The sequence below is a fragment of the Macrobrachium nipponense genome, chromosome 25 (assembly GCF_015104395.2).
Source record: "Macrobrachium nipponense isolate FS-2020 chromosome 25, ASM1510439v2, whole genome shotgun sequence".
Classification (NCBI taxonomy): Eukaryota; Metazoa; Arthropoda; class Malacostraca; order Decapoda; family Palaemonidae; genus Macrobrachium; species Macrobrachium nipponense.
The window spans coordinates 35,856,437-35,871,594 of record NC_087214.1 but is presented as its reverse complement, the minus strand read 5'-3'; the positions used below and the strand labels follow the sequence as shown (position 1 = coordinate 35,871,594).

General features: G+C 40.4%; 1 protein-coding gene and 1 long non-coding RNA gene across 3 annotated transcripts; both read left to right on the top strand.

Moving 5' to 3' along the window:
* Nucleotides 1-1,220: 1,220 nt before the first annotated feature.
* Nucleotides 1,221-2,099, top strand: LOC135199188 (uncharacterized). The gene is made up of 3 exons (XR_010310963.1): nucleotides 1,221-1,403; nucleotides 1,568-1,724; nucleotides 1,993-2,099. It is a non-coding gene; the product is annotated as an uncharacterized LOC135199188 (long non-coding RNA).
* Nucleotides 2,100-7,215: 5,116 nt separating this feature from the next.
* On the top strand, nucleotides 7,216-14,421 carry LOC135199361 (transcription factor ETV6-like). Of its 2 annotated transcripts, none has more exons than XM_064227331.1 (6): nucleotides 7,216-7,557; nucleotides 9,757-9,961; nucleotides 11,267-11,491; nucleotides 11,929-12,153; nucleotides 12,347-12,539; nucleotides 12,909-14,421. In XM_064227331.1, exons 1-6 carry the CDS (start codon nucleotides 7,318-7,320, stop codon nucleotides 13,018-13,020), a joined length of 1,200 nt encoding a protein of 399 aa, XP_064083401.1. In that variant the 5' UTR covers nucleotides 7,216-7,317; the 3' UTR covers nucleotides 13,021-14,421. The 2 variants fall into 2 exon arrangements, with proteins under 2 accessions (XP_064083401.1, XP_064083400.1); XM_064227330.1 differs by having other exon boundaries at nucleotides 11,926-12,153.
* The last annotated feature ends 737 nt before the right edge of the window (nucleotides 14,422-15,158 follow it).

Here is a 15,158-nt window from a genome sequence, read left to right as displayed (position 1 = left end):
CACGTTGTTTTAACGTCCTGTTTCGCTATCAACTTCTCTAATTTTGTTAGGCTAGAATAATTGAATCAAGAGCATAAGAAGAATTTTTCATGACATGTTCATTGGGTTTATTATATTCTGTTGGTCTTCACTTGAACAACCAAAGAGCAATCAAACGATTGTCACAGTTTTAAATTTATGCCATTTTTATTTGTCTATATTTAGGTTAATTTCTTGTAGTTAACACATTTCTTTGGGATGCTATAGTTTATCAATATTACAGAAAGACAAAAATATTTCACCTCAATCTCCTTTGGTTTACGAGTAAACTTAAAATGAATCTTGAAAGACATAACCACACAGGTTCGGTGTCTACATGCGTCCCCATAATCCATCCCGGCAACGGACAACCGTTTCCTAAGTCCGTTACGGTGTTTCCAAAGTGCTTTTCTTAAGGAAATTAAGGTGTGTATATGTATATACCGTATATGTATATAGGTTTTGTTAGTGCTAGTAACCATTTTTGTCCTGTATAACATAGCATGTAGAGCAATACATTAGCTAAATGTTGCACATAAGTTTTAGTAGTTAAAAGAACTATATAGAGTGAAGCTGCCTGTAGGCTTGGTTAATCTTAAGTACATACTAGCCTAGTATCTGAGGAATGGTGGGTGTTTCTCGAGAAATTGCAGTTTCCTATAGTATTTTGGTTGCTTATTAACAATTTAACAGTTTTTAAGGGTCGGCCGTAATTAACTTGGAATTTACCTTTGAACTCTATGTTACGGTAAGGGAGACCCAATGGGAATGCGGGTCTCTTTTAAGGAAGCAAACACAGGGGTTGAGACTTAGGCTAATTTAAAGGCATGACATCAAAAGGTGGGACGCGGGAATGGTGTAGACCGATCCCCCCGTAGGTACTAAATACGTTGATGGCATTCATTTTGGGTGTGGTGAAATATATGTCACCTTAAAGTTACACAGTATATTCATATATAATCAATTTTCTCACAGCCACATCTTCAAGATCTGCAGATTCAGATCTAAGAGGATTTGTAGCTGTGTCAGAGGCAGAGGCTGCAGGTATGGTATACTTTTCATCATGTATTTTTTAAATGTTTTTCAAAAAGAAAATTGTGCTCAATATCTGAATATGTTGTAGCACCTCTGCTTTTGAAAATAATTGATTTGAGACTGGTAATCTTTCTGCTAGTACAGAGTACAGAGCTACAATGAACTTGGCACGCCTCAAAACAATTGAGGAAAATCAGCGGCTGATGGTAAACCTACTACAATCTGTAGCTTCTGCTGTAGGTTCAGGAGGGGAGGGTGTAGATGATGTTTTGCCAGCCCCAGTACGCAGTTTAGAGGTGCTGGATGACTCGTGTACTAAGTTAACTGATGAAACATTCAAAAAGAAATTGGTAAGAACAAGTTGTATTATCTTGGAGATTTGGAACTGATTTTTCAAGTGTTTTGGGCCCTCCATTATTTATAGTGGACCATCCTGGATACTTTGAATATAAGTAAGGCAATTTTTTATGCATGAGAAAAGTAAATTTTATTATTTTCTTTCTATATATTGCAGACACTGTATTTGTCATCATTAGGAGGGCATAGCCTTGGAGAGACAGTTCATAGGATTAAAAAGGTTGGAAGCAATAGTGAGTGGTCCTCATATAGTCTAAAGGGAAGAAAAGGAAAGCTACCATTTACTGATCTTCCTATCTGCAAAGTTGTCATCAGTAAGTGTACAGAATTTCTTAGTTACAACACCAACTTACAGCATTATCTTTAGTAAAATAACATTTGCTTCTTCACAAATACAAACCTTAGTAAAGAACTCAGGTTTGTATAGTTATAAAAAATGCAAATTACTTTTACAATTTTGTCGTTTGCTGGGGTTGATGAAATTAAAACAATTAAGTCTTGCTACCTTTGATATGTTTTGATTTCTCTAAAATGTAAATTGAATCTTGCTTGCGTCATATGTTTTGGTTTCTCTACACAAAGGAGCATGCTTAAGAAACTACAGAAAGGCAAAATTATCCGAAGTGGAAGACGAAATAAGTGAAGCCCTGAAGCATGCCCCTAAAAGACAAGGTGGCCTAAAGTACAAGGTGAGCATTGAGCTTGATTTAATGTTCTGGTATCCCCTTAACTTGATCATTTTTAATATTAAGGAATAAAGAATATGCATTTTGGTATTGTGCACAAACACTCCCAACAATCTTGCACCATTATTTATCACTCCACATGCTTCTCTCAGGTAAATCCTTTCCACTGCACATATTCTTGCTTGTTCTTCCCTATTCCCAGTACCTGTTTTAGAAACGTTGTCAGGGTAAACATATTTCTTTAAACATCTCATACAACCCCCATATAAAAACTCCTCTTTTTCATGTGCTTTGTAATAAATTTTGATTCCTTTTAATACAAGTCAACAATCTCTACTTTAGCATCGTAATGTTATCTCTTCCCACAGGATCCTGAGTCTAAAAGACCCAATTATTTAATAGCACAAGAGTCCTCCGATTCAGACAGAGTGCAAGGTTCAGTGGCCCAGGAAGGTCATACAGTATGAGGTCCTACACACACACACACACACACACACACTCCTGCCATCATACTTCCCACTCTCTATACCACATAACCATCATTTACCACCTGTTACTACTTAATGTAGTAATTGTTGATGTGCAAGCAAGTCCGCACCAAGTCTACCTCGCTCCTAAGAACCTTCTTGTGCAAGATAAAATTCACGATCTTATAATTCATAATGTAAGTTTTTATTTCTTAACTGCTACCAGGAGAGATCAAGTAGAGTATATGTATAGCCCATGAAATATGATTTTTTTTCTACAATACTATATTTATGCCTAACTTTTTTTCTTTTTTTTTCAAATATTATTGCCCATGGAACATCCTATTTTTGCTTTTATATGCTGTATACTCTTCCAGGAATATTCTTTTGGTTCAAATATTTTTGTAAGCATATTATCTGTGCCCTTTCTTGAGTTTACATTTTTTCTTTACACTTATCAGTGCCTCTGGAATCTAAATATTTTGTTATATGCCAATTTATGGCCTACTTGGAAAGTGCTGTTTTTGCTAATATATATTTTATGCTCTCATGGAATTTTTTTTTTTCATCTATGTTCATATGTTGTACTATTTCTGCCATTGAATTTAAATTTTTTAACCAATATCTTTAAAAATGGAATGTACTATTTTCCTCATTGTATTTTATACCAATTTATGGCAGGGGAAAAAACAAAGTGGGGGGATGACGCCCCCCCCACCTCCACCTACCACTCTGAACCAGGGCGCGTGCAGGTTTTCCCTGGACACCAGACCAATATGTTCCCATACCCTGACGTGACGTGACGTGGTCTTCGAAATCAATACTCAAAATTATTACTTAGAATGTGCTATTTTTGTTAATATATATATTTTATACTCTGTGGAATTTTTTTTCAGCTATATTTATATGCTGTTTACTATTTGTGGCCTTGAATTATTATTTTTTTTAAAACATATTGACTATGTCATGTACTATATTGTATTTACTAATATATAGCCTACTTGGATATTGTATTTACTAATATATAGCCTACTTGGAATTTGCTATTTTTTAATGTATATTTTGTACTCTTCATGGAATTCTTTCCTTTTTTTTTCATCTATGGCTGTATACTATTTATGCCCTCGAATTTAAATTTTTCTTGATACATATTAGTTTCCATGGAATATACTATTCTTGTTACTGTATTTTGCTCTCTATTTTCTGTTAATATATATTCATATGTATTTATACCTAGTTTGGGAATGTACCATATTTTAATATTTATTCGTAAATATTCATACCCAGCCATGGAATCTACTATATTTATCTTTTGATATAAATTCCCATGTATTTATACCCACCCTTGGAATGTACTTATTTTTCTTTTAATATATATTTGTATATATTTATACCCAACCTTGGAATGTTATTCTTTTTTTGGTCAATATCAGCTAATTATGAACTGTACCTGATTATAAAACATTTCCTTTTGTTTATAAATGTCTTAATTGACATATACTATTTTTGATAGAATAAATTTGTCAATATTGAGTACTGTTTTTAATTTAGACCTTTCATTATCATTACAAGAACATTATTCCAAAGTGCTGTGTTAGTGGTTATGAGGTGACTTTTTCACGTACATTTCTATGTTGCCTCCACGTAATATCTAGTCTACAGATCTACGTTTATTTCACATAGAAATGCAACGTGACCACAACGATTTCGCGATGTTGTGTTCACGTGGTGACCACGTAGTATATGTGCTAGCTGGATATTCTTGACGTGGTTCGGAAGTCACGTAAAACCGTTGGTCCCGTTGCTGAATAACCACTGGTTCCATGCAACGTAAAACCACCATACAAACAAACAAACAGCAGTAAATAGAAAATTGTTTGAGGATGAAATGAGTTAAATATAAATAACTGGTACATGCACTCATTAATGACAGTGTGTGTGTGTGTGTGTGTGTGTGTGTGCAGAAGTAAGTATACTCGGTTTTTTTCCATCTGTCCATCCGCCTGTGGTGTTTGCGTATGGTAACACTGCGTCCCGGGCTTTAGATAGTTACATTCAGCTTACATTCAACAATAATAACAATATCCTATTTCGAATATTAGCGGTGTAATTCGCATACAGTAAATTATTAAAACACTTTTCAGTTGCAAATGTACACCCCGATATCCTTTTATTTACCTAAAACTTACACATAGCGTAACTATGTAAAGCCCGGGACGCAGTGTTACCATACAAAAACACCACAGGCGGATGGACAGATGGAAAAAAAAAAAAGAGTATAATTTGTACAACAGATGTTCAGAGTGTATCAAGGTAATTGGATGAAACCAATGGCTGAGTTTTTCTTTTTCTAGTGGATGAGTTTCATTGACATTACCCAACATAGACCCAACTGGGTATATACTGTGGAGACCCTTCCGTTAAATATTTGACAGACAAAGGAATAAACAGAAGCTGATGACGTGCAATGCTTCTTCGATCAAGTTGCAGTCATTTGAAAGGTGTTTGACTGTTTGTGAAGAGTTGCAACAGGGATGAGGAATTCGGTACAATTGCCATGCGCATCGAAAAATGGAACCGACACTTTGGGAAAATCAAATCAACATGCATCCCACAGACGTAATGCGCCTAGAAGGTTGTAACTAGATTGAGATTAAATAGAAATGCTAGATAATCAGGATAATCAGCCTTATGTTAAGGTTAGTTTTAGTATTATTATTATTTTATCATACACACACACTCGCGCGCGTCCCTAAATGCAGTTTAAAAAAAAAAGTACGCGCTAGAGCACACTTGATTGAATACGTACAAAGCATAAAACCACGGCAGACTATATAAACATCTGAAGGCCACTTCCACAGAGGATGGAGACACAAACTAAGACACTGATAAAGCAGCCGACGACGCTGACAGGCAGGGGAAAAAACAAAGGGGGGGAGGCGACACCCACCCCCCCCCCCTCCAGCAGCCACTCGGGACCAGGGCGCGCGCAGGTTTTCCCTGAAAACCAGACCAATATGTTCCTATACCGTGACGTGACGTGGTCTTCGAAATCAATACTCAAAATTATTACTTAGAAGTAGTAATGACAATAATGCCTTCAAACTCTACGGCTTTGACACGTAGCATTTAAAAGCACCGTCCGCTCACGACTCTATATAAATATAATAACTTAGACATATATAAATATAATATTTTGGCTCGAGACTGTATTAGACTTGAGGGGGTCTATATATATTGTCATGTCTCATTATGAAAATACACTTGAAATTAGTGAAGGCTAATCAAGATCCGGGGAGTTACGTGGATTACGATGTCTCAAGGACATGTTAGACCATCCTTAGAGGAGACGTCGTGTGCTCGCTTATTTGTAGGAGCAGGTTTTACTGTTCATTCATTGTCTTCCTAATGATCATGTCTAGCTTTCTTTTAGACTCCTCCGCGCTGTTGCTGTTGACAACTTCTTTCTGGTGGCAGTTTATTCTGTGTGTAACGTATTTCGTATGTAAAGAAGTTTCCATAATGGGATGTGTTGGATCTCTCCAGTTCTAGTTTCTATCCATGATTTCTTGTCTGGTTTTCGTTCAACGTCAATAGGTTACTGTCTACTTTTGTTATGCCTTTCAGTATTTTGAATGTTTCTATTAGTTGTCCTCGCAATCGTAGCGTTTCTTAACCATACATGTCAGCTCTCTGGTCGTCTTCGGTAACCTATTTGCCCTATTGATGGAATTAACTTTGTGGCTCTTTGCTTGTACCCATTATAAGCTATTTATGTCTTTTCTTAGTGTTGGTGACCAAAACTGTACTGCATATCCAAGAGGGGCTCTAACTATTGATGTGTAGAGCTGCAGCACAGTTTCTTTGTTTCTGTATTTGAACTGCCTCTTTATGTATCCCACTAGTTTCTGTGCCTTCTTTTTCTGCTATTATGCACAGTTTTGTAGATTTCTTAGTGTTGGTGACCAAAACTGTGAGAGAGAGAGAGAGAGAGAGAGAGAGAGAGAGAGAGAGAGAGAGAGAGACAGGTCTCGGGAACTTACCCGTATAGCCGAAATCGTTTTCGTCGCCTTAACGTGGGGAAGTACCAAGACCGGACCAGAGAGAGAGAGAGAGAGAGAGAGAGAGAGAGAGAGAGAGAGAGAGAGAGAGAGGGCGTGTAGCATGTAGCATCTCATCTCTCTCTCTCTCTCTCATATAAATACGCACGGCTGTGAGCGCAACTACCCAGAACTAGACGCCAGTTGAGATCGAGCAGTCGCGGAGATAGGCCGTAATTCTCCTTCTTTCTCCATCTCTCTGATAGACGGACGAGTAGTGCATCTCTCTGACGGACGGACGAGTAGTGTCCCGCGACGTGCTCCTACTGCAAGTGTCCCTAACGAAAAAAAAACCAGTGCCAGGATCCTTTAATGAAGGACTGTTTTTATCCGGAGTGAGGAAAGGCAGAGTGTCACTACCATAACCCTTTTTATCGTAAGTGAGCCTTTTTATCCGGAGTGAGGATAGGACTAAGTGCCACAACTATATCCCTCTTATCCGAAGGGAGGAGAGGAGACGAGAGCCACCACCACTAGTACTACTACTACTACTACTACTATATCCCTCAGTGCCACTACTACTACTACTACTACACTATAACCATCAAAAAGAGAGAGAAAGGTCTCAACAAATAAACAAAAAACTCAAGATTAAGAGGCGCCGTTGCGGAGGCATTGCCTCGACCTATAACTTCTACTACTACTACTCAGCCAATGGAAGACTTCATAGCCGGGATGTTGACGTCTGTCGAAGACGACTCGAGTCTGTTCAACGTGCCCTCGATGAAGAACCTCGAGGAGGAGAAGGAACCCTGGCTCCCCTACGGAGGCGAAGGCTTCGCAGCGGGGCAAGAGGCCGCCCTCCTCAGCGGCGGCGGCGGGGGTGGGCTGGAGATGGGGCTCATCAAGGGCGGCGGATGTAGCAACAAGGACGTCGCGGATTGGGGACCCCAGGTAAGAGGATAGGAAACTCTCTCTCTCTCTCTCTGTTATAAATGTTATTGTTCTCTCTCTCTCTCTCTCTCTCTCTCGTTATAAATGTTATTGTTCTCTCTTCTCTATCTGTTATAAATTTTATTATTCCTTCTCTCTCTCTCTCTCTTTCTTTCTTCTCTCTCTCTCTCTGTTATAATGTTATTGTTCCTCTGCTCTCTCTCCTCTCTCTCTATGTTATAAATGTTATTGTTTGCTTCTCTCTCTCTCTATCTCTCTCTCCCTTTATAAAATGTTATTGTTCTCTCTCTCTCTCTCTCTCTCTCTCTCTCTCTCTCTCTCTCTCTATAAATGTTATTGTTCTCTCTCTCTCTCCTCTCTCTCTCTCTCTCTGTTATAAATGTTATTGTTTCTCTCCTCTCTCTTTCTCCGTCTCCTCTCTCTCTCTCTCCTCTCTCGATTATAATGTTATTGTTCTCTCTCTCTCTCATTCTCCTCTCGCTCATCTCTCTCTCTCCTGTAACATGTTATTGTTCTCTCCTCTCTCTCTACTCTCTCTCTCTCTCTCTCGGTTATAAAATGTTATTGTTCTCTCTCTCTCTCTCGGGTCTCGTCTCTCTCTCTCTCTCTCTCCTCTCCTCTGTTATTAAAATTTAAATTGGTTCTCTCTCTCTCTCTCTCTTCATTGTCTCTCTCTTCTCTCTCTCTACTATTCAAAATGTTATTGTTCCTCTACCTATCTCTCTCTCATCTCTCTCTCTCTCTGTTATTGTATTTTGTTTCTCTCTCTCTCTCTCTCTCTCTCTCTCTGTTGTTATAAATGTTATTGTTCTCTCTTCTCTCTCCTCTCTCTGTTAAATGTTAATTTGTTCTCGTCCTCTCTCTCTCTCTTCATCTCTCTCTCTCTCTCAAACTGTTTACAATGGTTAATTGTTCTCTTTCTCCCCCTCTCTCCTCTCCTCTCTCTTCCCTCTCTCCGTCCTCTCTCTCTTCTCTCTCTCTCTTTATAAAATGGTTATTGGTTCTTTCCTCTCTCTGGTTATAAATGTTCATTTGCTTCTCCTTCTCTCTCTCCTCTCTCCTCTCTCTCTCTCTCTCTTCTCTCTCTCCTGTTATAAATGTTAATTAGTTCTCTCTCTCCTCTCATCTTTTCTCCTCTCTCTCTCGCTCTTCTCTTCTGTTAATACAAATGTTATTGTTCCTCTTCTTCCCTCTCCCTATCTCTGTCTCTCTCATCTCTGTTATAAATGTTGTCCATCTCTCTCTCTCTCTCGGTCTCTCTCATCTCTCTGCTCTCTGTTATGAATGTTATTGTTCTCTCTCTCTCTTCCTCTCCTCTCTCTCTCGTCATCCTCTCTCTGGTAAATTAAATTGTTATCCTCTCTCTGCTAAAATGTTATTGTTCTCTCTCTCTCTCTCTCTCTCTCTCTCTCTCTCTCTCTCTGTTATAAATGTTATTGTTTTTTCTTCTCCTCTCTCTCTCTCTCTCTCTGTTATAAATGTTATTGTTCTCTCTCTCTCTCTCTCTCTCGCTCTCTCTCTCTCTCTCTGTCATAAATGTTATTGTTCTCTCTCTCTTCTCTCTCTCCTCTCTGTTATAAATGTTATTGTTTCTCTCTCTCTCTCTCTCTCTCTGTTATAAATTTATTGTTCTCTCTCTCTCTCTCCTCTGTCTAAATGTTATTGTTCTCCTCTCTCTCATCTCTCTCTCCTCTCTGTTATAAATGTTATTGGTTCTTTTTCTTCTCTTTCCCTTCTCTCTCTCTGTTATAAATGTTATTTGTTCTCCTCTCCTCTCTCTCTCTTCTACTCTGTTATGATGTTATTGTTTCTCTCTCATCTCTCCTCCTGTTCCCCTCCGTCCTTCTTCTACTCTCTCCTCTCTCTCTCTCGCTCCCTCCCTCCTCCTCTCTCTCTGTTACAAATGTTAATCTCTCCTCTCCTTTCTTTCTCTCAAACGCTATATATATATATATATATAATATTATTATAATATATAGATATAATATATATAAATATAGTTGAATGCTAACATTCTCTCTCTATCTCTCTCGCTCTCTCTCTCTCTCGGTCTCTCTCTCTCTCTCTCTACGCCTTCGAAGTCTTGCACCATAAATATGGTGAACACGTGACATAGAACTTCACAGTTCCATTCATTAAAGAAAGTAAAAATGAAAAGAATAAAAATAAAAAAAGTACAAAAATCTTAATTCTCCCCAGGACTGCGTTGCATGGGCCGAGGACCTGTGCCATTCCAGGGGCATCGACCCGACGGGGGTCAACGTGGGCGGCTTCTTCAACTTCACGGGCGAAATGTTGATGGGCTTCTCGCCCGATGACTTCCGGGATTGGATAGACTCCAGTTACGGCGACTTCTTCCACGAGGAGTTCAGGAGCCTCCTCTCCGCTGCTACGAATGTCACAGGTAAGTGAAGGTTGGCTGCGGTCTAATAAGAGTCTACGTAAAAAGCTGCTGGCCTTATGCGTATGCGAATGGCTCGCTGAGTTCATAGCGACTCGCTGAGTTTATAGCGACTGGCTGAGTTCACAGCGACTGGCTGACTTCATAGCGACTCACTGAGTTTATAGCGACTGGCTGACTTCATAGCGACTCACTGAGTTTATAGCGACTGGCTGACTTCATAGCGACTCACTGAGTTTATAGCGACTGGCTGACTTCATAGCGACTCACTGAGTTTATAGCGACTGGCTGACTTCATAGTGACTCACGACGTTTATAGCGACTGGCTGACTTCATACCGCTCACTGAGTTTATAGCGACTGGAATCCCACTGAGTTTATGCGACTGGCTTGATTCATAGCGACTCACTGAGTTTATAGCGACTGGCTGAGTTCACAGCGACTGGCTGACTTCATAGCGACTCACTGAGTTTATAGCGACTGGCTGACTTCATAGCGACTCGCTGAGTTTATAGCGACTGGCTGAGTTCATAGCGACTGGCTGACTTCATAGCGACTAGCTGAGTTCACAGCGACTGGCTGACTTCATAGCGACTCGCTGAGTTCACAGCGACTGGCTGACTTCATAGCGACTCGCTGAGTTTATAGCGACTGGCTGAGTTTATAGCGACTGGCTGACTTCATAGCGACTTGCTGAGTTCATAGCGAGTAGCTGAGTTCATACTGACTCGCTGAGTTCATAGCGAATAGCTGAGTTCATACTGACTGGCTGAGTTCATAGCCAGTAGCTGAGTTCATAGCGACTCGCTGAGTTTATAGCGACTGGCTGACTTCATAGCGACTTGCTGAGTTCATAGCGAGTAGCTGAGTTCATACTGACTCGCTGAGTTCATAGCCAGTAGCTGAGTTCACAGCGACTGGCTGACTTCATAGCGACTTGCTGAGTTTATAGCGACTGGCTGAGTTCACAGCGACTGGCTGACTTCATAGCAACTCACTGAGTTCATAGCGAGTAGCTGAGTTCATACTGACTGGCTGAGTTCATAGCGAGTAGCTGAGTTCATACTGACTGGCTGAGTTCATAGCAACTGGCTCGCTGAGTTCAGAACTGCCTTCAGAGGGACAGGTAGTCTCACAGCCTAGGTTTCACACCCTTTGACACAGACTTGAGTGAGAGTAAGACAAACAATTAAAAGTTCAGATTAAGTTTCAACTCCTGTGAATATGACTTTATTGTCCAAAGGCAAACTGAGGTAGTAGATGGTTCAATAAAGAAAAGCTGGTTTTTTTTTGTCTCCCCCTCCCACAGATCCCAACGCCCACCCTGCTATGTTCGGGACAGAAACCAAAATGGAATACTACCCCCACTGCGACTCGTTCCCCAAACAGGACGAAGAAGACTACCACATAATGGACATATCCAATGTCATGCCTCCCGCTCCTGATGACTTCTTCGAAGCCTTCGACGACTTGTTCAGCAGAGGGTCGGATGTCGACAGTTTCTTCGACGGCTCGACGAGCTCTTCGTTCGTAGGTGAGTGAATCGGATGCCTGTCTGTTGATGTTGAAGGCGCTTGTAGGTGAAGATACGGGGTAGTCTGCTGCCCTGAGGATGGATGTGGGAATAATGGGGAAAAGGAATTGTTTCCCCTGGTGTTGTGGCTGAAGAAAGGGGGATGACTGAACATATACGTTATTAGATAGAATATGTATATATATATTATAATATATATAGTAAACATATACATATATATATATATATTATATATATATTATAATATATATATATATCGTATAATATACACATATTTAATAATAGGGCCTCATTTAAACTTAGTAGTATGTAGTGGAGATATCTATTTGGAAAAAGTTATGAGCTTTCAGGGACTAACTGTCTCCATCACCGGGTACATCGCTTGCGTGCCTAACAAGCTCACTTCCTTCTCTCCCCAACAACAACAACAACAGCAGAAGCAGCACAAGAAGAAGAAGAAGAAGAAGATTCATATAAACTAAATCAGGAACTCATCGACCTAGGGGCCACTAACCACGGCCTACACGAGGTCCCGGGGTCACCCCGCCCCCTGCCGAAGACCCCGACCATACCCAGTTACCCAATTCTGTCCCCACTGACCCAGCCACATGCTTCGGGCACCGATGTCCTCAGCAAGATCAAGACGAATTCCCGGAAGCGAGGTCAGGCTAGGTTCATATATCAACCTTTTTTTTTTGAGGGGGTGTGGGGGTGGGGGGGGGGGTGTTTCTGCGTAAAATTGGAAATAGTGATCGATTTTTTGGTTCATTGAGAAATCTTTCACGTGGCTTTAAGTCTCTCCTCTCTCTCTCTCTCTCTCTAACCACCTCAAACGTCTTCAATTTCTCCAAACAGAGCGCGGCCCCAAGAACTGGGAATACTTGATGCGGCTCCTTGCTGACAGATCCTACAACCCGAAAGTCATCAGGTGGGAGGACGAGGAAGCAATGACCTTCAGGATCGTTAAGCCCAGCATGGTGGCCAAGATCTGGGGTGATAGGTCAAACAAGGCCCACCTGACCTACGACAACTTCGCCCGCGGCCTCAGGTAGGTCCCTCTGGGGAGTGAGTCAGCAGTTTTCTTTGGTTATGTCTGAAGAAAGGATTCTCTCTCTCTCTCTCTCTCTCTCTCTCTCTCTCTCTCTCTCTCTCTCTCTCTCTCTCTCTCTCTCTCTCTCTCCTTCGACAATGAATATATCTCTAAGTTGCTTTTCATACTTCTAGTGAGGTTATATCACTGACCAACCCAGCCATTTTCTTCAGAATGTTGATTATGAGACATGTATAAACATGTTTAACTGATGATGCCTCGACCAGTGTCCTGTTTTGGGAGGTGTATAGGAGAGAGACATATCACCATTCAAGACTTCATCTTCTATATCGACTATATCTTCTTCTCCTCCTCCTCCTTCCGCAGGTACCACTACAAGACCGGGGCGCTGAAGGCCGTCTCTGAGAGGCAGCTGGTGTACAAATGTGGGCCCAAAGCTGTGAAGTACCTTCAGGAAGTGTTGAATCATGTCGTCTGAGAATCCTCAGGGTAGCTTCCCGGCTGAACAGCTGGTTGGCCTCAGGTTAATCCACTAGCCGGCGTGTCAGTGTTGCCACCATTCCTCTTCCCATGGATCTCATCAACTGAGCGCCCACTCACTCAGGCTAAAGAAGCAGAGTGAAAGATGATGATAATGATGATGAGAGATAGGGAGAAGCGATGGGAGCCTTTAAGTAACTAGGAAAGAGAAGCATTACCAAAGATGATCAACGAAGGATGCCATTCGCAAGCTCGCGTGCAGCATTGAACAAAAGACTCAACTGGGGTGGAAGGTGGGGGGAAGGGACCAGCGTTGATCTGGCAATGATTTTTGCCACTAACTTTTGCTTTCAAGCAGCCAAGCAGCTGTGCTCATGTGCTTGGATGAAAGTGCCATGTGGAAGTTAGCGCGCTCCATGGATACCTGTATGTGAGCACATCTTGATTAAGTCACAGATGACCCATTAGTGTAAAATTCAGTGTACATTTGGAATAATACAAAACCAATGGGATTGAGATATTGTTATTATTATTATTATTATTATTATTATTATTATTATTATTATTATTATTATTATTATTATGTAGAAGATGAACCTTACTCATATGGAACAGGCTCATCACACAAGTTTCCAAAGAACAAGGTGCTCAATTTGAATAAGTGACAGAAAGCATGAGGGGAAACACAGATAGAAGAGATCATTTATTGCCGGAGAACAAAATGAATGATAAACGATCTATCTATTATTAGATTAATAGATAACAATCCCAATTAATGAGTAAAATGTTTCGAACCTACACAACTTTTCACAGAGTGGTAGTGCATTTACTAGCTCGATGGGTGAGTGGATATAAGTTCCCTGTCACCCTATTTCTCTCTCGGAGAGACGCAAGTTCGAAACTTCGACTGAGTAGGTGAGTTTATCAAATGCCATTTTGGAAGCAGTTGGTCATTTGTGGCTTAGTGGTGTATGTTCTTATGTGAATGTCTGTCGGATGTGGAGAAAAAGAAAATTATATATTTTACGACAAAACTACTCAAAAACACAAGCTGAATCTGTGATGCTTTGAAGGGAATGTTTGTTGAATGTGACAGTTTTGATGTTGTTATTATTGTTGTTGTTGTTGTTGTTGAAGAAGAGAAAAATCCACAATTATGTATGGGTACAAATATATTTTTTTCTCAAGTCCAAGACTCAAGCCACCGCTACTACTACTACTATTATGATAATATAATAATAATTATTATTATTATTATTATTATCATCATTATAATTATTATTATTATATGTATTAAGAAGACAAAATCCTGAGGTTGTGATATGATATATTAAGGTGACAATAATAATTATTGTTATGTAAATCTTTATTGAAATACAAATTTTATATATAAAAATAATTCTAGTTTTTTTCCCCTACAGTTTTTCTTCCTTTTTTTCTGTTGTTTACTAATAGAGAAATCATTCCTATGTTTAGATTAACTTTGTATGTGTGTGTGTGTTTTTGTTTGGGCGGGGAGAAGGAGGGGGGGAGGGGACGGGCTGGTATGGACCACCCACAAATATCAAAAGTATATAAACAAATATAGTAAGTCCTTTGACATAGGTGGTACACTAGACTAAGTGGGGACCTCTCACTCCCTCATCATGGGTTCTATCGTTTATCGAAGAATCTATGGCGCTCGAAGTCCTTATTTTACAAAGCAACTCAACGTGGACATTATAATAATTAAGCTTTCCCCTCTAAACCTCTGAAATCGTCGAAGCCAGACGAGCGCAATGGAGCCCAAAGGAAGCGAGTAGGAACATTCGTCCATCTCCCGCGAAAGTTCGGGAAACTCACTCACTCACACACGAGTCCTTTCTAAGGAAAGGCGAGCGAGTCCTTGGGTCCTTCGTGTCACGATTTAGGAAACGGGAAGAGGTCCTGTGACACCCCACGCAGGAAGAGTTCCTTTTTTTTTTCGGGGGTTGGGGACAGCGAGAGGGAGTCCTGCCGTCTTCTGAAAGAGGAACAGAAGAAGAAGAAGAAGAAGAAGAAGATTCAGGTTTCAAATGTCAACAAAGGAAGTGAATCAGTGCACATCCGGACGGCGAGGTGGAATGACGTCCGATGCTGCTGCTGCTGTGAGGAAGA

Bases quoted from the DNA above. Each gene is read 5' to 3' on its own strand.
- LOC135199361 (XM_064227330.1), top strand. From the start codon at position 7,318: ATGGAAGACTTCATAGCCGGGATGTTGACGTCTGTCGAAGACGACTCG. The intron at 12,154-12,346 runs GTCAGGCTAGGT...TTCTCCAAACAG, and splicing joins GACGAATTCCCGGAAGCGAG to AGCGCGGCCCCAAGAACTGG. The intron at 12,540-12,908 runs GTAGGTCCCTCT...CTCCTTCCGCAG, and splicing joins AACTTCGCCCGCGGCCTCAG to GTACCACTACAAGACCGGGG.